Here is a 24,569-nt window from a genome sequence, read left to right on the forward strand (position 1 = left end):
CAGACTAACAAGTCATCATTTACGTCCTTGTTTTTCTCCTTCTGTTACCATTTTCATTTTTTTTCCACCTTTTGTTTAAATCTGAGCGCCCCCGGAATTAAAGTTGGAAAAGCTCAGCAGCTGCCAACCCGGCCTTTCCATTCCAGATACCTCTCATTTCCGCCATAACAACCTAAAGGAGCCATGTCTTTCATCAAACACCATCGTTTACACAGATAGGAAGCTGTAGTCTTTGGCAAAAAAAAACTCTTGAGTGTATGCGGGGTGAGAATGAGTGCAACTAGGCTAGCCACAGCCAACCTGGACTAATCACGGGGGCTTTATTGTGAAGGCCGTGCGATGACAGCTCTTCTTTGTGTCTGTGTTGACTCAAGAAGTGCATGTAATTGGGCTCTTAGGGCCACCCCTTGAGCCTGTTTACATAGTATGTGAAGTAACCCCCACCCTCTTTAGCCACCCACCAACATCTCCACCCAGAATCACACACTTTCCTTTCTCACTCTTCTCTCACTGCAGAAACACCCTTTCTTCACTCAGTTTTTTTCTGTTGTCTCTTTCTCTTGCTTCCTTTTCTCCTCTCTTTTTCTCTCTCTGTGTCATACACTCTCACTCTCCTCTCTCTCTACTGCTCTCTCCCTATCTCTCACTCTCCATCTCTCCCTTTTTCTCCATCTCCCTCTCCCTCTCTCTCCTTCTCACGCTCATACTGAAGTTGTCATTTCCAAGTGAGGCTAATATTTACAGTGAAACTATAATAACCTCTGGCACTATTTTGTAACGTTTCTATCATCATCAGTAGGCCCATTTGTTGTAATTTAATAATTTAGTAGAAAAGACACCCACCCGGCAAACAAGTCTTATGCACACACAGTTAAATATTGACTTATTTACTTAGTTGTGTTGTGTTTGTATGACCCCTGGTGCCACTGCCACTGTAATCATGTCCAACAATTTGTTTTCTTAATGTGTTAAGTGACCCTTTGGTAAACGCAGGCAATCATGCAAACCCCCCTAACATAATCATTTTCATGCTGCTTTCAATGCTTTCATCCGGTGCATGAAATTACTTGTGCAAAAGCAACCGTAGACCATAATGGGCCTGGCTTCCTGTAGCCTGACGGAGATCTGATGACCTTCACCTGGGTCGTGTTTTCTAATATTTGTTCACCTGTGAGGTGTCCGCCACGTCTCAGACTAAACTGTCAAATGCTAAATGGTGGAGCATAGGGCCTTTTGCGCTTGTTGATAGGTAAGACGTGAATGTTTGTGGGAGATGTGCAGCTCCCCCTTCCTTGTGCTTGGGCCTTTTTAGTTTTAAACACCGCTAAGACAAACAATGAAAACCAAGCCAAGGCAACTATGCACATAAGAAGTGCTCAGGCTCCTTCTCTCTCTTTCCCCCTCTCTCCCACTTTCACCCCCTTACCAACCCTCACAGACACTCACCCACCCAGACTCACCCACACACACGTACACCGACCCCCCCCCCCCCACACACACACACACACACACACACACACACACAGACACACACACACACACACACACACACACACACACACACACACATGTACACAGACAGACACACACACACGCACACCTCACACGTACACAGAACCACACTAACTCACCCACCCACCCACATGGACACACACACACACCCACCCACACGGACACACATACACGCACGCACACGCATCTGTGCACACATGTACGTAAACGAGTTCCTGAATGGTGTGTTTTCCTTTTTGCCCCTGTGAAATAGTTTGAAGGCTGTTCCACTCCAATATGATTAAGGGCATTGCAGGAAATGAATCATTTAAAATGGTTATCCTAATCTGGTCCCAATTACCCTACCTTGAAGAATGTCATTTGGAAGGGCATTTTTCTCCCGCTATCGCCCTTCCCTCCTGTAAACTGCTGGCCCCAGACTGTGTGACGGGGGCCTCGTGTTTCTCTCTCTTTCACTGTACTCCATGTGCGTGTGTGTGTGTGTGTGTGTGTGTGTGTGTGTGGGGGTAAATACATTGTCTGTCCCTAACATACCGATTTAAACCAATTGTTTCGTACATTGCATTATATGCATAATATATATGACTATTATTTTCATTAACAAACAGAAATCCTTTATCCTTATCCTTAGTTCCTTCATGAGGAATAACAACAATAACACCATCTCCGTCTATATGTGTCATGGGCTTACTACAGATACAGACAAAGCACAACAACACCAAAAAAACATGCCCCTCTCCCCAAAGCACAATGCACCCGGCGACCCCATCTCCATAGGGCCTGCGATTAGCATTAAAATTGATCTCTCCTCTGTTTTTCCAACATTTTGCCTCATCCCCCCAGCCTCCTTTGGTGTGCCTCTCTCCCATGATGCATCGCTGCATCCCTCTGACGGACTGTGATGAGCGAAGGCTCCGCCCACCTCAGGCAGTACTTCAAACAATGATTATTTACACTGAAAGGGGAAGAGGCCGCTGACCCCCACGCCCATCCACCGTATATACAAGCTGATGACAGTGAGGGATTAGTTGTTGGGGTTTCGTGTTTTCTCCATTCTTTCCTTCCTTCCTTGTCTCTCTCTCTCTCGCTCACTCTCTCTTTCTCTCTCTCTCTCTCTCTCTCTCTCTCTCTCTCTCTCTCTCTCTCTCTCTCTCTCTCTCTCTCTCTCTCTCTCTCTCGCTCTCTCTCTCACCCTCTCTTTCTCTTCTGGTTGAAAACAGATCCAGATGCAGTGTGCTATCGGAGGGGTTGTGAAACTTTTGCTGTCACTCAGACTCGTGTTTGTGTGTGTATGTGTGTGTGTGTGTGTGTGTGTGTACGTTTACATACAGGGATTGTTTTTGAGGCAACACAGAGAAGCCTGAATCATAAGAGAGAGACACACAAGGAGATTTATGTGCGGGCTTGCGGCTGAATCTTATAGAAACCGCTGTTGTCTTGCTTGTACATATCATGAAAGGGGAAGAAAAGTTGCTGGCGGAAGTCTTGTCTGCCTCTGTGCTGTATCCCGAACCCCCTGCTCTAGCCTCTGCAAATCAACATTCATCATTGATTAAACTTGTATTTACTTTCCCTCTCATTTCCTCCCCCTCTCTTGTCTTCTCTCTTCTCTCCTCTCTCCTCATCTCTTGTTTCCTTTCCCCTCTCTCCCTGTCGTTTTCATGTCTCCTCTCCACTCTCTCCTCTTCACTCTAATTCCATCCCCTCTTTTCTCCTCTCTACTCTTCTCTCACCTCTTTTGTCTCTTTCTCTTTTCCCCTCTTGTCTCTTTTCAATTCTCTCTCCTCTCTTCTCTCCTCTTGTCACTCTCTCTTTTTTTTCCTGTCCTAATTGTCCTCTCCCTCTTTATCACTCTTCTCTCTCCTCTCCTCTTATCCTCACTTCTCCTGGTCCTCCTCTCCATCTCCCCCTCCTCCCCTCTCCCCCTCCTCCCTCCCCGCCCTCCCCTCCTCCCTCCTCTCCCCCCCCTGCAGAAGCCACAGACCAGGGGGTGAGTGTGGGCGGCGGCGCTGGCGGCGGCGGCGGCGGCGTTGGAGCAGGAGGCGGGCGGAGGGAGTTCAAGGCGGTGCCCTTCATCGGCTACCTGTCGGCCCTGCTGAAGACCCAGCTGCTGTCCGAGGACCTGGTGAACGGCGTGGAGATCCGCTGCGGCGAGAAGGGCAGCTGTCCGACCGCCTGCCACCTCTGCCACGCCCAGACCGTGATCGGCCTGGGTGGGGGGCCGGGAGGAGGAGCGGGAGGAAGAGGCGGTGGTGCCGGTGACGGAGGAGGAAAGGCCAGGGGGGGGCCTGGAGAGCGGCCATCGCCCATTCCCGTGCTCCTGGAGGTCAGCCGTGTGGTGCCGCTCTACAGCCTGGTACAGGACAACATCACCAAGGAGGTGAGGAGGGGGAGGGGGGGAGGAGGAGGAGCAGTAGCCTTCTATAGGTTTGAGCGGGAGTGGGTTGGAGAGTGTGGGAGTGTTGGTCTGGAGTGTGTGTAGTTGTGTGTGTGTGGGGTGTGTGTGTGTGTGTGTGTGTGTGTGTGTGTGTGTGTGTGTGTGTGTGTGTGTGTGTGTGTGTGTGTGTGTGTGTGTGTGTGTGCTGGTATGTGTGTGCTGGTATGTGTGTGGGTGGTTGTTAGTGTGTGTATGTGTGCCAGACAGATGAAATGGACTGAAAAGGACATCACACACAATAAATATGTCCATCCAGGGGCATTTCTGTCTGCGGCTGTAATTGTTTCATGAAAAACATGATACGTGCCTAAGAGAGAGAAAAGAGAGAAAGCACAATGGCCTAACCTAAATGTCAAATTTGAGGAGTGTACAGCTTAAGAGATAGATTAAATTAATGTGACCCTCTGTAATGCCCTGACCCCTTTTTTTGACTATAGCGATGCCATACTTAAGACTCTTCATTGTGTCCCCCTCATAGTGTATTTACCAGACTCCACCTCTAGGTGGCATAGGTTGGCTAGCTTTGACCACTGAAAACAGGCAGCTTGATTCAGGGACTCTGAAAAGGATGATGTCATGGTTTTTGCCTCGTGTGAGGATAAGTTATAGGTAGTGTATGTGCATGTGAATTTGTGCCTGTGTGTGCATGTATGTATGCGTGTGTTTATGTGTGTTTTTATGTGTACGCTGTGAAAAAATAACCGAAACACTAAAAGCACAATATTTTTCACACATATTTAACGCCGTCTCTCCGGGAGATTATTGCATTACGACCAGGACTGCTTCCTCTCAAAATGTTTTCATGTTATGCTAGCTACGTCGGGTTATGCAAGTGATGTTTTGGTATGCTAGCTATTCCATCAGGTCATAAGGGAACGGCCTCTGTCTGGTTCCAATTGACGTTTAGTCCAATCACGTGTTCCTCTGGTCCATGAGTCCTTCTGGAAGCCCTCCGTCCCCGTCCCCCCAAACATATAGTGTGTTTGGGATTCACCTGTGAATGGTTTCATCTTGGCCCTGGCTCAGGCATGATGACTGGGCCCTGCTCTCCAAAGAAAACACATCCACACATGAACGCAACACGTATGAACGCACACATATGTATTGTATCCGCCTGCACACACACTCATGCGTGCGCGTGCACACACATGTGCACACAAACACACATTACTGTCATTCTCCTCGTCCTAGATAGAGACATACATTCAAAACACACACAAAACCAAACACACACTCACACACAAACACACAGACCAGACACCAGTTCACAGTCCCCGCCATCAAGTATCTTATTACCTCACCTTCCGAAACTATGGGAGGAAATAACAATGACAGAGGTAGGAGCTAACACACACACACACACACACACACACACACACACACACACACACACACACACACACACACACACACACACACACACACACACACACACACACACACACACACACACACACACACACACACACACACACAAAACATACACACACACGCAAAACACACACACACACACACACACAAAACACACACACACACACAGACACACACCACATAACACACACAACAACACACATCCCGAAACACAACCGTCCACCAACAAAGGGGACCGTACGTGCCGCCCATCCCAAGCAGTGCGGACCCCCAGAAGAAAAGAGGACCAGTCGATAGCAGACGGCCCCTAGTGGGCATTCTATCGATGGATGAACGTGAGGAAGAGCAAAATGTCCTCTCTCACCCCCCTGCACTCCCCTCCCTCTCTCCCCCACTGTCCCGGCCCCTTCACCTTCCCCACACACACACAGACAAGACAAGCCCCTGGTCTTCCGGGGAAGGAGGAGGGGGGGGGGGGGGGTGGTGGTAAGATTGCGGTTGAGGGGCGGCTGTGTTAAGAGAGCCCTCTGAGGCTGTTGCTCAAGGCAGGATTATTAGCTCCTTATTGATGTCATCCAACCCACCACACCGCCCCGACTCCCCCCCCCCCCCCCCCCCCCTTACCTCCATCAACCCCCCGGGAGATGGGTGGAGAATCTCTGCTGATCCTCACATTCTCTCTCTCTCTCTCTCTCTCTCTCTTACTCTCTCTCTCTCTCTCTCTCTCTCTCTCTCTCTCTCTCTCTCTCTCTCTCTCTCTCTCTCTCTCTCTCTCTCTCTCTCTCTCTCTCTCTCTCTCTCTCTGCGTCTGACTGCGTATGCGTCTGACTGTCAATCTATCTAGCCATATATATATTTATACATATCTAAGTGATTGCATCTCTGTCTCTCTATCTCTCTCAATACATCGGTCTATCTTTATCTCTTTCTATCTGTCGATCTTTCTATCAGTCTATCTGTCCGTCTGTCTACCTCTGCTGGGTATGGTTCCAGACAGGCAGGTGATCTGAGAGGAGACACCAGAATCACAATAATAGCCCGGCAGCCTGAGTTAGGATGGAGTGAGCTGAGGCTTTGTCTCATGTTCATTGTTTTATTGTCGTTTTCATATTTAGCAGTGTTTATGCGATGCAGCAGTTTTTTGTGTGTGGGGGCCAGGTTAGGCGCGTGCGTGTGTGTGTGTGTGTGTGTGTGTGTGTGTGTGTGTGTGTGTGTGTGTGTGTGTGTGTGTGTGTGTGTGTGTGTGTGTGTGTGTGTGTGTGTGTGTGTGTGTGTGTGTGTGTGTGTGTGTTACATAAGTGTGTGTGTGTGTGTGTGTGTGTGTGTATGTATGTGTATCTGTTTGTCTTGGTTGTTTGTTTCCAGGCTCATGCAGGATACCCCAAATACCAGTCAGATTCTGATAAATCGTTGACCCTCTTTGTATTTCGTCAACCGTTTCAAAACACATGAAAACGGAAATCGGAGGCCTTTCAATCGTTCCCTGTTCTCTAGGTTATACAATACAAAAAGGCGTAGACCCCGTATTTTCTATTGGTCTACTGTTATTCAAAAGAGCCAATCACAACTACCAACACCCTCTCTAGGTTGAGCAACAGGCGGGATGAGGGTGTGGGTGAGGTAGGCACAGACCAGTTGTTTCATGGAGGATCGATTGTTGGACTGGAACATGAAAGAAAGGTCACTTAATGCTATTCCCAACCCCTTTGTTTCAAATTGCTTCCAGAATGGACGCAACACATCAGTACACTTTGAGTAAGGCCTATCGTGTTAAGGTGCATGATATTTTAAAGTACACTTAAGCACTTTCCCATATGCAGTCTTAGCCTGCAAATATCCAAAAGATTTCCTGAATGTAGAATGGAAAAAGGGATCTATATTCCTGGAAATCTGCAGTGATAATTTGCCTGCCCAAGACCTAGCCACAGGTCCGGGGTCATTGCCGGGTACGGCTGTGTGGTGAATGAGCCAACCAATCACAAGCCTCCGCTGAGGACGTACTCGAATTAGCGACTGCTTATCTTAAAGCGACAATGCTTTATAGATGATCCGATAACAATATCAATGCTGCTTTTTTGTTTGCAAGCAGACTCCTTTTTTGAAGAACGGTTGAAACTAGACATAAATAATGGCACTCCTACTTGAGAGTTGTATGGCGACCTGTGTCCGTGAGCGTTGCATTAGCGCCACCTGCTGGGCTGTCCCTCGGCCCGTCTGTTTAGCCATGTGTGATCGGGTGCGAGAGGGAACTCTTCCAGAACGTAGCTGCATGTGTGAACGGTGAAAATCGCTAGCGGTGCCTGAAAGGCTATCCCGGTAATTTCCCGGGAACAATGTGTGAAAGGGGGGCTTTATAAATACATTCCTCTTCAAGGGCTTTCTTTGGACGTCTCCCGCTAAACTGACTGCATTATTCAATGGCCAGCCTGATTGTTTGACAGTGCATGTCATGTCTCTCACATGAATCAGGCCATTGGTGAGCCAGCGCAGGATTGGGTTACATGTAAATTACCCCCTTGCCTCGTTGAAAAGCCGCCCAGAGTGACCCTAACAGACCAGAACAGAAAATACAATTGTAAAAAAAAAAATAAAAAAAAAATACCACACATTGTGATACGTCTGTCCTTGAAGTACTCAGAATCGCCATTTGGGTTGTGTGTGTGTGTGTCCTGTGTATGTCCTGCCTCGAGACGGATTTGATTTGATTCCTTGTTTTCGGTGTCGTAATGGTCCTAACTGTGCGTACTTGGGGTTTACAGCGTCGGGCTAAACTAAAGGAATCACATGGACATCATAAAGCTTCAATGTACCGTGAAGCACAAAATGTACATTCAACCCTAGCACAGCCTGTGTGTGTGTGTGTTTGCGTGGGTGCGCGCGTGTGTGTGTGTGTCTGCGTCAATGCCAAAGACAAATACCTCAGAGCACAAATAAATAAGCTCACGCCAGTGGAGGTAGCGGGCAGCCTCGTGTGCTGGGTCTTGTGATTGAATTATGGCAGAGCTTTCCAACAAATTGGTTGTGAGACTAATGACTGAGAATGCTCTTCTCAGATCAGCCGACAACACAGACACACACACACACACACACACACACACACACACACACACACACACACACACACACACACACACACACACACACACACACACAAACAGACACACTGACACAAACAGACACTCTGACACAAACACACACTATACATCCACCCACCCACCCACAACACACTTTCTCCCACATACTTTCTTCGTCATCATCATCACCACTATCTTCATCTCCTTCTTCCCGTTTTTTTCATTTCTTTCGAGTAAATAACATAGGATTTCTCCGTCGGCCTCTTTATCATCCCCACCATCTTCTTCCTCTGCATCATCCTCTTCATCATCTTTTCCCGTTTTCATTCTCGCCCCTTTGATTAGCACTTTGGTTCTTGTTTTTTTCTTGTTTTTCCGTCTTATGTCTGAGGGGGATGAGCTGGTTGCACGCCGGACTACCTCAGACCACCGAGATGAACTCGTTCACAGGGTGACCCAGCAGCTCGTCCTCACCTCCAAGCCCTCTCGGCTTCCATAAGCCGTTTGTTCCGCACCAGATCTGCGCTGACCCTGGTCCAGCCCGCCTCCCTTACACCTAGCCTGCCATGTTTGCAGATCACCGTCAACACCAGTCTACAATTTTTCGGTCGCGATCTGTTTGTCGTTTTATTTCCTGGTGATCACCACAACATCGGCTCACACATGTCTGGCAAAATACCCCATCCGACCCAGGGCCCACTCTTTTAGATTTCCTTCCTTGTAAGGTCTCTCTCTATTGGATTAAACGGAGGGCAGGGGTCACCTGGCCCGGCCTGCTCCCATCCCTGGGTTTGAGCGACCCTGCCGCAAATCTTTTCTGGTTGTTCCCGGAAAAAGCACCTCTGCCCAGTTTCTTAGAAACTGCCCATGGGCTTTGGTCGTTAACACCATTAGGAACCGATGATTGGATTGACCACACCCACGTGCGCACACATACACATGCACGCATGCACACACACACTTGTGCATGCACACACTTGTGCATGTACACACTTGTGCATGCATACACAGACCCACGCACATATACTCACATGTTTACACACAAACACACACACACACACACACACACACACACACACATACACACGTATATTAAAAAGACAAAAACAACGAAATAAAAGACACACTAGTCACACAGTCAGAAAAAATAAAAACAACCACACACACATACACAGACACGCACACATACACACACACACACCCGAGTCCCTGCTGTCGGTGACGTCTTCAGCATGCGGACGCTCCACCGGCCGTGGCCATCGCTGATGGCCGTCTGATAAATCAATACTGTGGGCCAGCTGGCTAGCGTATTCACATATTAGCCCCGGGGAGATGGACAGTAATGTCGGCCATCGCGCAGGCTAGCCAAACAAATTAATACATTAGGAGAGGTCACCGCAACCTTCTTGCTCCATGCGAGCGAGTCACGACATGCTCCCGTGGAAGTGAGAATCTGCAACCCGTGCCCCCCCCCCCTTTCCCATCCCCCAATCCCCCCCCCCCCCCCCCCCCCCCCCCCCGGTGCCAGAGTGTCTGCGACGCTGCTCGGGATCATGACAAGTCCCTGCACTTTCCTTTTTTCTTCTTCTTCTTCTCTCGTTTGCGGTATAGCGTGGCGTTCGGCGATCGTGCTCGTGGCTCGCTGGTCTTCGGCCCGCGGTTTCGGGAGCACGAGATGATTAGGGCCATTAGCCGCAGTGTTATTCACCGCTGCCGTTGATAAGGTCACTGGAGAGATCAATAACGGGTGGTCCTCTTTGTCTCCGTCTTCCCCCCCACCCTGGTGTAACCGTTGCGCCCCGAGCTTGGCAGCCAAACCCGGGGCGCTCTGGTTTATAACAATGTCATCGTTAGCTTTAGAGGCAGTGGCGGGAGAATCGTCATAACAACAACAAATAACAATCAAAGTGAAGACCTGTTTTTGTTGTCGTTTGTAATATCATCAAGACGTGCCTGCAGGCACACAGGTTTTACCCCGCCCGTCCTCCAACATATGCATTAAGGATCCATGTCTCGGTTCCGGGAAGTGTATGATTTGAGGCTAATCGATGCATGTAGGGAGTACGGATATAGGGTATCATCTCCTCTGCAAACATCATCGGACACTGAGGAGGAGGTAGGTGCAGTTGCAGAGGGCTCAAGGCGTCTCATCTACGACCCGCTATCCTGTTCAACGTGATCAACCAGTCGTTACACTCGTCAGCACCTTAAACAAAACCCACGATCGGTCGCCCATCACGCGACTCTTCTCTACACTCTTGACGGTGTGTGTCTGTCGCCCCCCGACGATCAAACCGGTCTCAAATTTGAACTTTTGTTTTCTTGTTTTCTCAACAATCCTTGCTGTCGTGCCCCCTGGCTTTCGCCCCCTCACCACCGCCAACCCCACCGCCACCCCCAACCAACCCAGCAGCTCTTTACCGCCTTCTCCTTCTCGCCACAATTAGATTGCCTGTTTACCCAGCGGAGACTGGCTTGCATTACTCTTCAAACATAAACATGCCGGTAATCGCTTTGTCTATTTTTCACATGTGCAGCCATGCAGTCATGCGCACAGACCCGTACAGGGGTTTTTCTAGGAATCTGGTGGTGGGTGGGGGGAGGGGGGGGAGGAGGTGGTGTTGGTGGTGGTGGAGAACCCATGGTGTTCCTGTTCCCTTTCTCCCCCCATTTAACTCCCCCATTGCTCTCTCCATCTCTTTCCCTCCACCTCTCTCCATCCCCCCCCCCCTCTCTCTCTCTCGCTACCTCTGTATTGTTGTCTCTCTCTCGCTCTCTCTCTCTCTCTCTCGCTCTCTCTCTCTCTCTCTCTCTCTCTCTCTCTCTCTCTCTCTCCACTTCACTTTCTCAGTCCTCCCATTTGTCTTTTTCTGTCTCTTTTTCCTTAAGCTTTCCTTGCCATGGAGGTCATATCTGAGAGATTGTGTTTGTCTAGTCTGTGTGTGTGTGCGCGTGTGTGTGTGTGTGTGCATGTGTGTTTGTTTGGTTATTTGGCCGCTACGGGTTGCCTGCGTCGTGTGTGTGTGTGTGTGTGTGTGTGTGTGTGTGTGTGTGTGTGTGTGTGTGTGCTTCCAAGCCTGCCACGGTGGCAAGACCACCCCTCCACCACAAACCCCATACCCCCCCAACCCCCCCCTGTGCTATTGATTTGACCAAATAGTTAGCGATACCCCCCCCCCCCCCCCCCCCCCCCCCCCAGCAGAGAAGGAAAATAATGTAATAACTTTTTTTCATCTTTCGCTTTCTCTCCTTTTTCATATTTTTTTTTTCTCTTGTTATTATATGGATTGCAGCCCTTGACTCACGCCATAATAACCTCATTCACTGGGCTCGTTTATGTGTGTGCGTGTGCGTGTGTGTTTCTGTGTGTGTGTGTGTGTGTGTGTGTCTGTGTGGAGGCTGTATAGTGGCTGGGATAAATAAAAAATATGAAACTGCGAAAAAGCCGCCACCAGTAAAGAGGGGCACACCTGGGGTTTTTGGGGTGAACCTAAAGACTTCCATCTCCTCTTTTTTCCTACCTTCCTTCCTTCCGTTTGGTGTATGCATGCACCCCCTCCTTACCCCTCCGCCCACCCACCCACCCTCTCAATCATCTGTTAATCATCCCTCTTCTTGAATTCCTCCTCTTCAACCCGTGTTCCCATCCTTCTTTCTTTTCACTCGGGGTCTCGTCACCACATCCTCTTTCCTTCTTTTTCTTCGTCTTGTTGTAATTTTTTTTACTCTGCATCCCGCCCAGCCTGACGCATCTCCCAGCTAGCTGGAGCTAGCTCGCCGCTCTGCGACGCGCTGGTTGACTGAGATTGAGTTAGCCGCGCAGAGTCAGTTCCCATGAAGTGCTAGCCCTCCTGTATGTTCAGCTAACAACACGGGACATGCTAACTCAGCTCCTCTCTTCATTTTTTCGACCGCTACGCTGTCTGCTGTCTGCTGTCTGCTGTCTGCTTCCTTTCTTGTGTTTCTTGTAAGGCTATGCTCAAACTAATCTCCAATATGCGTTCAACACGCCTCAGGATATTCTTTGGCATTAGCCCAATGAAATAAATAAATAAATATATATCAATCACTCATGTTCCTGTCTCTGTGTATGTGTGTGGCATTATAAGTGATTCCGTGTGTTTGTCTGTTTGTGTGTGTGTGTGTGTGTGTGTACGTGCGTGTGCGTGGGTGTATCTGGGTGTGTACGTATGCCCGCGCATGCATGCATCTCATTTCCCCCCTTGTACGCTCTCATTCAAAAGTTTTGCGTGCACGTTTGTGCCCGTACATGGCCGTGTGACTGTGCCCGTGCAGCGCGTATGCATCTGTGTGTGCGTGTGTGTCTGTGTGCCAGGAGGTTCAAGTGACCAAAACAAAACAAAGAACTCACCAGCGGCACCACCACCTCCTTGAAGATGTCTAGGAGGGCCCCCTCATCGTCAAGCCTTGAACATCAAGCCTCCAGGAACTCCGTTCCCCCCCCCCGCTCTCTCTGTGAGGCACGGTGCCGCCCCGCGATAGTGTTTCCACATTACAGCGGGCTCTCTTCTTTCTCTATCCATGACCGTGCACATCACATCCCCCCCCACAACGCCCCCCCCCCCCCAGTCCCCACGTCGGCTAACCAATTAGAGAATATAAATAACTAAGTGGTCCATTGATCTCCTGCGTGTGACAGTGAAAGCGCATGGGGCGGAAAGGGGAGGAGGGGGGGAGGGAGCGGGTAGGGTGGGGTGGGGTGGGGCGGGGGGATGGGGAGTCTCGCAAACTCCCTTGAGCTTGGCCCGACGCTGGGTGGCGGGGGGGGGGGGGGAGGAGGCACTGATGTGATTCTTTATCACTTTTACGGTAATATTGGCATTATGCTGCCTTTCAGAGCATGACCGGGTTTTAACTTTGATTTTTGTTTGTTTGCGTAGATGCTAAGCGTGTCTGTACGTGTGCGTGTGTGTGTGTGTGTGTGTGTGTGTACACACTGATGAAGTAGTTCAATTAGACGGTGGCCATATTTCCTTCCTGCAGTGAGGAGGAAGTGGGCGAGTGTATTTTGACACACTTTATGTTCCATGTCTCCCTGGGCTCACCTCCCTTTGGGCTCTCTCTCTCTCTCTCTCTCTCTCTCTCTCTCTCTCTCTCTCTCTCTCTCTCTCTCTCTCTCTCTCTCTCTCTCTCTCTCTCTCTCTCTCTCTCTCTCTCTCTCTCTCTCTCTCTCTCTCTCTCTCTCTCTCTCTCTCTGTTTATATTTATTTTGTTCTACTCACAAGCTATATAAATGTCAGTCAAATAATGTATATGTAAATAAAGTAATATTCATTTTAATCTTAATATCTGAACCTCTAAAATCTCTCTCTCTCTTACACTTCTACACACACACACACACACACACACACACACACACAGTGACATTTCCACATTCAATATCCCCAATTATCAGAAGGCAGGAACATCTTAGTAGCATCAGCCAGCCCACACTCTGACATTACAGACCCCCACTCCACTTTGACTGGCCTCTGGCATGGAGGAGAGAGAGAGAGAGAGAGAGAGAGGGAGAGAGGGAGAGAGGGAGAGAGAGAGAGAGAGAGAGAGAGAGAGAGAGAGAGAGAGAGGGAGAGAGAAGTTGATGGGTGATGAGATTGAAGAGGTGAAACAACCGAGAGAGCGAAAACATGAATGTGTGTGAGAGATAGAGCGCGCTGGCGGGCTCACACACCCATGACGTGTGTGTCTGCGCGCTGCCCTTTCGAGTGTCATCTGCGCGCATGCCGCTACGCACATGCGCCCGCCCGGGCGACTGCGTGTCAGGGGTCAGGTCGCGGCCGCGGGCCTGGGGGGAGATTGGGTTATCACACCGGCCAGAGATAATTGCCTTGTCTGTCACCTGTCACCTGTCCCCCTTCACAGGCCTTCAAGAGAGCCACAATGAGCTCGTACTGGTGCGCCGGGAAAGGTGACGTCATCGACAACTGGTGCCGCTGCGACCTCAGCGCCTTCAGCAAGACCGGTCTGCCCAACTGCAGCCCCCTCCGGAAGCCTGTGTGAGTGTAGCGGCGCCGCCGATGCTTACGGCCCCCCCCCCGCCGCGCGCGGGGGGCTCGCTACATGCAGAGCACGCACGTGGATTTATTCTCCCCTGTGTTGTGTTGTGTGCGCTCAAGCATGCACACGCACCCCCGTCTTGTTCACTTGGGTTGTCTTTCTTTGTCACACACACACACACAAGAACAAACACACAGGCACACGCCGGCACACTAGTGCTCTCTCTCTCTCTGGTTCCCTCACATATACAGTCTGTCTGTCTGTCTGTCTGTCTGTCTGTCTGTCTGTCTGTCTGTCTGTCTGTCTGTCTGTCTGTCTTTCTCACACCCATGCACACCTCTCACACAGGCAAACACACCGTCTTTTTATCTCTATCTCCCATACACACACGTACTCTCTCTCTATTCAGCACACACGACGCACACACACACGCTGCTTTGCCCGTGATACCGGGGCACCAGGGGACACGAGGCGCTGGCTCTCCAAGGGTTGTAATTGCTGTCAGCCAGTCCTTACACCCGCGTGTAGCAGGGACACGAGGCCCCTGTCATCCACCTGCCACCCCTAGGAGGGGCCCCCCCGCGTGACTCATAAACACCAGCCGTTGTCGCCCTGCAAACTTGAACAGAGCAGTGGAAAGTTGAACAGACAAGGGCCCCCCCCCCCGAGCACAGACCCCCGAGTACACACGCATGTGCGCACACGCACGCACACAAACACAGTGCACGATTGTTGTGTTCCTTGGACAAGTGAACACAGTTTCTGTAGGTTTAGTTGGTGAAATAGGTTATAAGATACTTGGGAAAGGTTGAGTTGTCTAGATATTTTAATGTAGATAAGCTTTGAACTTGTAAGGGTGTCTAGATGTTGTTATTTTTAGCCAACCGTGTTCATACCAAACGTCGTGTTTGTTTGTCCGTGTTTGTGTCTATAATATATATTTGTGTGTATTCAATAATGCGAGATGTACTGCGAGGTACATTGTGCACACATCCGTGGAGAACCGTAAGTGCGCGTGCTGTGCTTTCATGTTATGTGCTACATGCTACATGTTGTGTGACAAAGGATGATATGAATTTGAATACCAGAATCTCTGACCAAGCCCTTATGCCAAAGTTTCTAACAACGGGAATTGGTACGCACACCTCCTCAATTCAAACCTTTGACCAAAAGCCTCCAAGACGGCAACAGAACTGATGCCTACTGTTTTTCACGTCGTCTTACTTCCTGTTCCCTTTCCTGTCTTGATTTTCCCGCTCTCTATCCCCAGGCTCCGCCTCTCTCCTCACCTGGAGCCCTCCAGCTCCATGGTGGCCTTAGAGTGGGTGGACGTGGAGCCCCTGATTGGCTGCAAGGTTTCCGATTACGTCATCCAGCACAAGAGAGTAGACGACCCGTCCGAAGCCGAGGTCTACACAGGTAATAGAACGTTTACCTGTACATCATTTACTCGTATTGTACCTTTATTCTAGTAAAGTTTACCTTCACTTTGAGTCTCGTCAAGTAGATTACAAGCTTTTTTCCCAAGAGTGTCCTGGCCAAGAAAGCAGCTCTAAAAATCCAAATTCAATGACAAAGTATGAAAATAAAGGTAATTAAAAATTCAAACCTACAGCAACACAAAGCCTTTGACAAATTACTAATCAGTTTGGTCCAAAACTCAGATTCTTCTAAGATGAATGTAAGGTGGGTACCATGCCATACCATTTTATTACTCCAAAGCGTCTGGCTGTTTCTTGAGTGCATGCATTCTCATTGGGTGGTCCCGGTGGGATTGGAACCCCCCCCCCCCCCGTCCCGACCCTGGCCAGTGTTAACGTATGCTTCTCCCCCAGCGGAGCTCCACATGGCCTCGCTGAGAAGTGAGAGAGTGGGGTTGGTGACGGGCCAAGGTGGCTGAGGTCGTGTGGGGTGAGGGGGGAGAGGAGATGGATGGCCAGGCCTCCATCCAGTTAGGGAGTGATTCGTCCTCCCGTACCGACAGGACCAGAAAGACAGACAGCCGTCTGGGTTCCCGAGAGGCTGTCTGATCGATATTGGGTGGCTGTGTATGGTGGCGGCATTGCCAGGATGGAGATTGAGAAGGAGAAGGGAGACGGTGTGTGTGTGTGTGTGTGTGTGTGTGTGTGTGTGTGTGTGTGTGTGTGTGTGTGTGTGTGTGTGTGTGTGTGTGTGTGTGTGTGTGTGTGTGTGTGTGTGTGTGTGTGTGTGTGTGTGTGTGTGTGGGGCGGGGGGGGGGGGGGGAGATGAAGTGCCCCAGCCAAAAGAAAGCTTGGAGGCCGACCAGCGGTTGTATAAACAAGAGAGGCACTAGCATATAGACGTTCCTGCCCTGTAGGCAAGTACAGATGGGAGAAGGTTTTGATGGAGCCCCCCCCCCCCCTCCCCAGACATGCTGCAGTTTTTTGGAAGCAGGGAGAGCACGTCTAGTCCCTGTCTGAGTCAAGGCGAGGTAGAAAATGAGTGTCTGGAACTAAGGCTTATGTGTTTGTGTGTATGTGTTGGAGTGGTTGTGCTCTTGACAGAGCGTAATGTACTTGTGTCCCCTCTCTCACAAAGCAAAGGGGTTGATTCTGTTGCGGTAGAGGTGGGGAGAACCTACAAGAGAGAGTGAGAGGAAGAGAGATGGTACCAAGAAAGAGATGGAGCGGGAGGAAGAGAGAAAGAGAGGAAGAGAGAGAGCAGACTGACACAGCGACGTTCGAAGGGAGAGGGAGAAGGTTGATCGCCCCAGGATAAGCATGAAGTGCTTGGCATTTTGGGGAAAGGGCAGTACAGTTGTGTTCACAAATTTTAAATGGGAGGTCTTCTGGGCCACCGTCTTTTCTGCAGGATAACGAGCTGCAATGTATTGTTCTGGGGGAGTCGGGGATGGTGGTGGTGTTGGGTTTAGGGGGGGGGGGGGTTCCACATGCAGACATGGATTTCCGGGAAACATGCCCTTCAAGTTGTGTATCTTAAGAAACAGGACTCAAATGCACTTTCATCCGTAGACACAGAAAAAACAAACACCCGGTTCACACCTGTGTCCAAAATCGAAGGGCACGGTGGAGCAGATGGAGAGTGTGTTTGCTGCTCTTGGACTTTGCTTGAACCTCCTGTTGATGTATTGTGGGATGATAATCCGACGCGAGTTCAACCGGGTTTGGGAGAGATCTGTGAATACTTAATTTACTCGGATGAGGTCATCTCTATCCATTCACGTTGTCTAGTCGTTTCTGCAGACCCGGTGTCGAACTCAGGCGACTCAGTAAATGTAGAAGCGCGTCACTCAGGCATGCTTCCCCCATAGATATGGGGGATTGAACCCAGTACCTTTTCGTTGGCGATTCGAACACCGCGGCCGATACATGGTCATCTACGTCATTGCTTTGTATTTATATGGTGACACAGAATCCTCAAAATGGCATGGATTCCATTGTTAGGGTGGGATAGCTGTGAAAGAATGAAGAAAATGAATTGAGAGAGGGTATGGGCTTGAGGTGGGGGTGGTGGTGGTGGTGGTCAGTGGTGGTGGTGGTGGTGGTGGTCAGTGGTGGTGGTGGTGGTGAGTCAGAGAGACCTGGGTGATAGAAATGTAATAACAGTGGAGAAAATGAGGCGCTGCTGGAAGAAGGAGGAAGGGAGGAGGGGGGAGGTGTGAGGACAGGTCATCCATCACCCCTTCCTCCAGACCCCCCCCCCCCCCCCCCCCGAAGAGCACCACGGATGTGCCCAAGTTTTTTCCTCCAGTGTTGATGAGGGTGGAGGAAGGGGAGGCAAAGGCAAGCAGGCCAGAGACTGTCGGGAACCCTGACTTAGGTGAGGTCAGGTGGAGGTCCTTGGTTGGGGTGAGTCACAACCCGAAAGCCCCCCCCCCTACCCACGCACACAATAGGCCTCTCACTCACTTATTATCGCATGATAGATAAAAAGGCTCATCGCTGAGGATTAGTCATCGTCACTGCTGCCCTTGTCGCTCTCCTGTGTCACATTAGGGGTTTGTTGTTCCCGACTGTGTGTCATCTTTCATTATTACTTTCCCCCCGGCTGTAATTGCCGTGCATCCTGTTGTTTTTCGTTGCCGTGGAGTAATTGGAACTCCAAACTTTGACGCATTACTTTACGGTGTTGATGAGGTAGTCGTCAGATGGATGGGTTGTATGAACAGACAGAGAGACAACTCTGTTGACATCCCTTGTGTCTCTCGTTGTGAAGCAAAGGTCTTGATACCAACTCGAAATAGAACAATTGTTGGGCCATCATACGCAAAAAAGGGTAATTGACTTGTTGAATATGCTTGACTCGGTTTGGCGGTTTGAATGCGTGACTGAAGTAAGGGAGTTAGGTAAGAGCATAAATCGATGTGGACCGTTTCCTTTTCTTTGTCTTCCTCTGTAATGCTACGAGAGTCCAAGACACAAAACAGAACTGACACTTGGAATAGAACAAGAATCAAACAAAAAGGGTTCTACAGTTGCCAGCCGATGTCTTTCTCACAGTTAAGCAGAGTCGGGTCTCAAAAATCCGACTTTAGATTGATAATCCAAAATCTGAAAGCTCAAATCTGGGTGAGTAGGGAATTCACCTTGTTTCACCTAGCATTTGTTTCGACCAATCATGTTGCTGGAAGGAGGGATCTGTAAGCAGCGAACACACTCTTTTTTTTTTGTTGTTTTGTAAAATGACACACGCATTCAAATTTAAATCTGGAGATTGAGTGCATGTGCTATGGGGTCCGGGGCCGGGTCTGGGCTGGTCCAGGTCCTGGTCTGGGGGGGGCGTGTCTGGGTCTAGACCCCTAAATTCTCCTTACAAAAGCTTCGACAACTCATGCAAGGGAAGTTCTCGTTGAAAATCGTAGTAACAAAACAGGAAACAAACCGCGACTCCGCCCCTTTCAGTTTCTGGTGTCCGGCCTGTGCGTCTCCCCCCAGATGTTGTGCTATAACATAGTACTAGTACCGGATCCCAGATCTAACACACACTCTCCACATCCAAAACCTCCAGACTCTCCATTAGCAGTAGCCACTCTACCGGACTCCCCCTTACAATTATTTTTTTGAACAAAACCTGACAGAGATTATCGGTGTGGCATTTGGAAACCAAAAACGCTCCTCGCTCACACACGGGGTAGTCGTAATCAATCAATGCAATCAATGTCAACAATAACATGTTCCCCCCCGTGTTATTGTTGCGGGAAATTGAGTAGTTAAATGAGTCAGATCGCTCCAATGAGTCAGACAGACAATCTTATTTTCTCTGTAAGTAATCAACGGAACAATAGCACAATTATCGACATACAGCCAACGTCAACTGCGTCTTACCCGCGTCGTAGGGCTAGACGCTGGGCAGAATAACCTTATTTGAAAGGTATGGTACGTTTTCTGACGCAGACAATAATTGAGTAGATCTATAAAACTAGACCCACAGCAGTCTTCATTTGCCTTGCACGCATTATTCTGTGTGTTGTGTGCGTATGTCTGTCTGTCTGTCTGTCTGTCTGTCTGTCTGTCTGTCTGTCTGTCTGTCTGTCTGTCTGTCTGTCTGTCTGTCTGTCTGTCTGTCTGTCTGTCTGTCTGTCTGTCTGTCTGTCTGTCTGTCTGTCTGTGTGTGTCCGTGTCCGTGTGTGTGTGTGTGTGTGTGTTTGCTTGTGTGTGTGTGTGCGCACATGTGGTTGTGTGATTGGTTGTGTGTGCATGTGTTCACTTGTGTGTGTGTGTGTGAGTGAGTGATAGCTGTACTGAAGTGAGTCATGTGCTCTTCCTCAGGCCTCTAGATGGCACACCAATGCAGAGGCAGCTCTTTGTAGAGGTCTGTATCAGACACAATACATTTAAACTTAATAGACTTAATACTACTGTTTTATTAAGTATTTTAAACCCCAACTTTGAGAATTTAGCTAATACATGATATTGACATCCTAAAAAATTAGTTGTTTGTATATTTACATACAGAATGCTGTGTATGTGTGTGTGCATGTGCGTGCGTATGTTTATGTGTGTCTGTGTGTGTGTAGCAACAAAAGATATAAAGAGAGAGAGGTCACATTTCAGTTCAGCTGTTATTTTAATATATATTGACTATTCCCTTACGAATTCACATGACTTCAGGGACACGTGAGGATAAAACCCCCAGAGGACTTCCCGGCAATCAATATCATAACTAATAAACACAGACAGACTCATTTGCATTCTCAAAGATGCTAATCTGGTCCACTTGTCCTCCGATCACTGATGCCTCTGGATGCCACGTGGAGACACATGAATGCTCTCATCAGCGTAGCATCGCACCCCTGCCTTTGATAAACACACACAAACACACACACACGCATGCGCACACACACACACAAACACATTCAGACAAACTCACTCACACACACACACACACACACACACACACACACACACACACACACACACACACACACACACACACACACACACACACACACACACACACACACACAGACACGGAAACATACACACTCAGTGCTAATTAAAAAAAAAAAAACTCCATAGTCTATTTGTGTCACATCATCACTGTTTGACACTTGATTTATTGCCGTGGAAACAAGCTTAAGGGGAGGGGCACTGAAATAGAAGAGAGGGAGTGAGAGAGAGAGATAGAGATGAGAGAGTTGGGAGAGAGACAGGAGGGAGGGTGAGGTGAGAAGACATTGCTGAAAAAAATGAAATTATTAAATTAATTAGAAAATAAATAGGGGACGAAAAGATGCGGGAATCAGGGAGATGGAGAGAGGAAGGAGGAGGAGCGGGCGAGGGAAATGAGTGGAGGAGATGAAGAGACAGCAGAGATGGCAGTGGTGGATGAGAGAGAGCGGGAGAGAGAGCAGACAGAGGCAGCGCTACCGATGATGTCATCTCACATTGGCACCGTGGTAACGAGAGAGTGATTCGTCATTTGATCTTTTTATTTTTTTCTACATCTCTTCCTTTCTTTTCTTATTTCAGACCCCGGTATATTGGAATCAATGACAATCTGGGGTACATTTCTCTCTTCTCCCCTCCTCGCTACTCCTCCTCTACTCCACTCCTCTACTCGACTTCTATTTTAGATTGTTTTTCCTCCTCCTTCTCTTCCACACTCCTGTGTGGTGGGGGGTCACTGGTATCAGCCCCCTTCCCTCCCTGTCAGTCCCCCTGTTTATGTAACATCTTCAACATCGGTTAAGAGGCCATGCATAGTGGCATACCTGCCCCCCCCCCCCAAACATTGCATCGATAGAGCCCCCATCAGGAGAGATTCCATTATACGGAGATAAACAGTGTCCTTGAGCAGGGGGGGCGCAGATAACAGATTGAAGTGACACAGCTGACTCTCTTTGTTGTGTTAATTAAAGATGACCTCATCGCTAAAAATGGACGCCACGCCCCCTCGTCACGAGCCTTCACCATCAGCAGATTGCAGATCCCTATAGGCAGGCGGCCAAGGGCTTTCTGCATTCCCTCTCTCTCTCTCTCTCTCTCTCTCTCTCTCTCTCTCTCTCTCCCTGCTAGCTCTCTCTCTATCTTTTCCCTCATTCACTGTCTCAGTCCCTCATTTGCGTCACTCATTAGTCCCTCAGGCTCACTCTTTCACTCTCTCTCTCTCACTCTCTCTCTCTCACTTATATACTTTCCATCTCTCTCTCTCTCTCTCTCTCTCTCTCTCTGGTTCCTATAGTCTCTCTCTCTCTCTCTCTCTCTCTCTCTCTCTCTCTCTCTCTCTCTCTCTCTCTCTCTCTCTCTCTCTCTCTCTCTCTTTCACATAGATACTCTCCATCTCTCTCTTTCTCTGGTTCCTATATATTCTCTCTCTCACTCTCTCTCTTTCTCTCTCTATCTCTCCTGCAGTCTCACTCTCTTTCTCCCTTTCTCTCTTTATGTCTTAAACTCTCACCAATAGTCACTCTCTCTCTCTCTTTCTGCTGCTCTTTTCCCCACTCCTCTAGTCTCTCTCTTTGTCTCTTTATTAGACGACGCTGATTCTTCTTCTGTCATTATGACATCCTCTTATCCCTCATCATCTTCCTGTTACGTAGCCGCGCAGCCACAAACACTTAATCACTGTTTATAATTGGAGTGCGTAGCTGAGGCCAAAGTGGTCCATCTTTCAGTGACATGCGACTTTTGTCTTTATGTCAAGTGTCTCGCGCGTGTCTGGGAGGCCACGGGTGTGTGTTGAGGGCTAACTTGCACTTGTGTGTATGTTATATTGGTGGTGTGCTCCCGCAGTTTTAATAGATATTCAGCATCTCAACTTGGAAAGATGCATGTTGTTTTAAGGTGACACAACATGCTGGCTTAGCTGGACAGGAAGTAGAGTGGGTTGACTTATAACCGGAAGGTTTATAGTTTGAGTTCATCTAGCTGTGTGTGTGTGTGTGTGTGTGTGTGTGTGTGTGTGTGTGTGTGTGTGTGTGTGTGTGTGTGTGTGTGTGTGTGTGTGTGTGTGTGTGTGTGTGTGTGTGTGTTTGTCGAGGTGTCCCTGAGCAAGACACCTAACCCTAACTGCTCTCCATGAACTTGCTGGCACCTTGCATGGTTGAATTCGCCGTCGGTGTGTGTATGTGTGTATGAACCGTCGCTTTGGATTAAAAGGTCTGCTAAATGTAAATGTGATGTTATACGTCAAATGCTTGGTTGCACAATGTCGGTGACCAATTGAATTAAACATTTAAAAACACGTACAGTGTTCAAATGTTCAATAAAACAATGTATTGACCCATACATTGTTTGAGTCGATGTTCAACATGGTTAAAGTAAAACTCCATTAATGCCACATGGACTGATTCACAATGGAGACCAACTAAAAGAGGTGCTGTGTTGCTCACATGATGTTGTTGGTGACAGAAGCGGGCCTCTGCCACTTTGGCACAGCGTTTTTATTTTCTTTGAAGCATGCATTAGCTGCTTCATAAAACTTTAGGTGTTGTGCAACTTTGAAGTTCACTTTATTCAGCTTTATGAGGCAATCCACCCAGCGCCTAAAGTGTACATTAGCAATTGGGCCTGAAATTTCCCCTGTGAATGGGCGTCGATGATCTTCATTTCATTATGGACGTAAGATGGGGAAGAGGCTCTATCTTAAACTTTCCTTTGGTAAGTCAGGCAAATGCCAGGCATTACTTTTGTTACAATGTTTAATTTAAATGGGTCTTACTAACACCAAAAGGATTTATATTATATTTGAACTAGTGCTTCTTAAGCCCTAAATACTGGTTTTCGATGCAATCCATTATCATAATCTTTGACCAAAATATCATCATTGCATTTATTTGGTTCAATGCTACTCAAAGGATCAGTGAGTTCATTGTGAACTGATGCAGTATTTACTACCAATTAGCTTTTAAACTGATAAGTGATCCAAAGGGATTCAGATACAGTTCAGTAACATTACTGTTGGAAAGAGTTAAGAGAATAAGAGTCTTTTGTCAAACAAATGTCAGTCATTTGTTTGAAATGCCATAGCCATCAGCTTTTGCGAGCGAAATGCTCTGAGAATTTCTTTTTTGAGTCGACTGCGCCTGTCTCTGTATGAGATACTCTAGATGTAAGCCTGATCCCAGGCCGATTCTGATGGATCGAGGCATCTCTTCGCTGATTGGTTTGGGGAATCCATTTTGCCGGTCAATCACAGGTACATGAAATGCAACACTTCTTAATGGCCGAGAAACGTAGCGATGATGGAGATATGTATTGCATTGTTTCAGAATCTTGCTCTGTTCCGATCTTTTCTGCTCCCTCTCTCTTTACAACTCAACTTTAAGGAGCAGGTAGTGCCGATGAGGTCGTCTTCTAACATACCGGTTATGGTAACAGACACAGGGGATCTAACCAGAACCTTCCGTATGGGAGTGGCTACACCATAGCCACTACGATATCCTTCCCTTGTTTGACTTATGATAGTCTAGTGTAGAAAAATGTGGTCTCTTACCGCTGTGATGTCTGCTCTTCCCACTGCCTCGTCACAGAGGATAACTTTGCTAGTCATAGCCAAGGTCCCTAGTTGACTGAATGTCCTTAGTGGCCCATGGCTCTGAACCTACATTGAGCCTTATACCAGTAAACACAAAACCACTCCGTTGCTACAAAGCCCCTGACTGCCATGTTTTCTATGTGTATTATAATCGTTCAACAATCTTTTTATGAGTTTATTTCAGCCAATCTTTATCT

At 48.5% G+C, this 24,569-nt stretch overlaps 1 protein-coding gene across 2 annotated transcripts in view; it reads left to right on the plus strand.

Moving 5' to 3' along the window:
- Positions 1-24,569, plus strand: part of LOC130372422 (astrotactin-2-like) — a 270,954-nt gene that overhangs the window by 215,765 nt on the left and 30,620 nt on the right. For both annotated transcript variants that reach the window (XM_056578419.1, XM_056578420.1), the window contains 3 exons: positions 3,486-3,892; positions 14,278-14,411; positions 15,683-15,831. In XM_056578419.1, the coding sequence (XP_056434394.1) occupies positions 3,486-3,892; positions 14,278-14,411; positions 15,683-15,831 (690 nt within the window). The remainder of the gene's footprint in view (positions 1-3,485; positions 3,893-14,277; positions 14,412-15,682; positions 15,832-24,569) is intronic.

The sequence above is a fragment of the Gadus chalcogrammus genome, chromosome 19, assembly GCF_026213295.1.
Source record: "Gadus chalcogrammus isolate NIFS_2021 chromosome 19, NIFS_Gcha_1.0, whole genome shotgun sequence".
In the NCBI taxonomy this organism is placed as follows: domain Eukaryota; kingdom Metazoa; phylum Chordata; class Actinopteri; order Gadiformes; family Gadidae; genus Gadus; species Gadus chalcogrammus.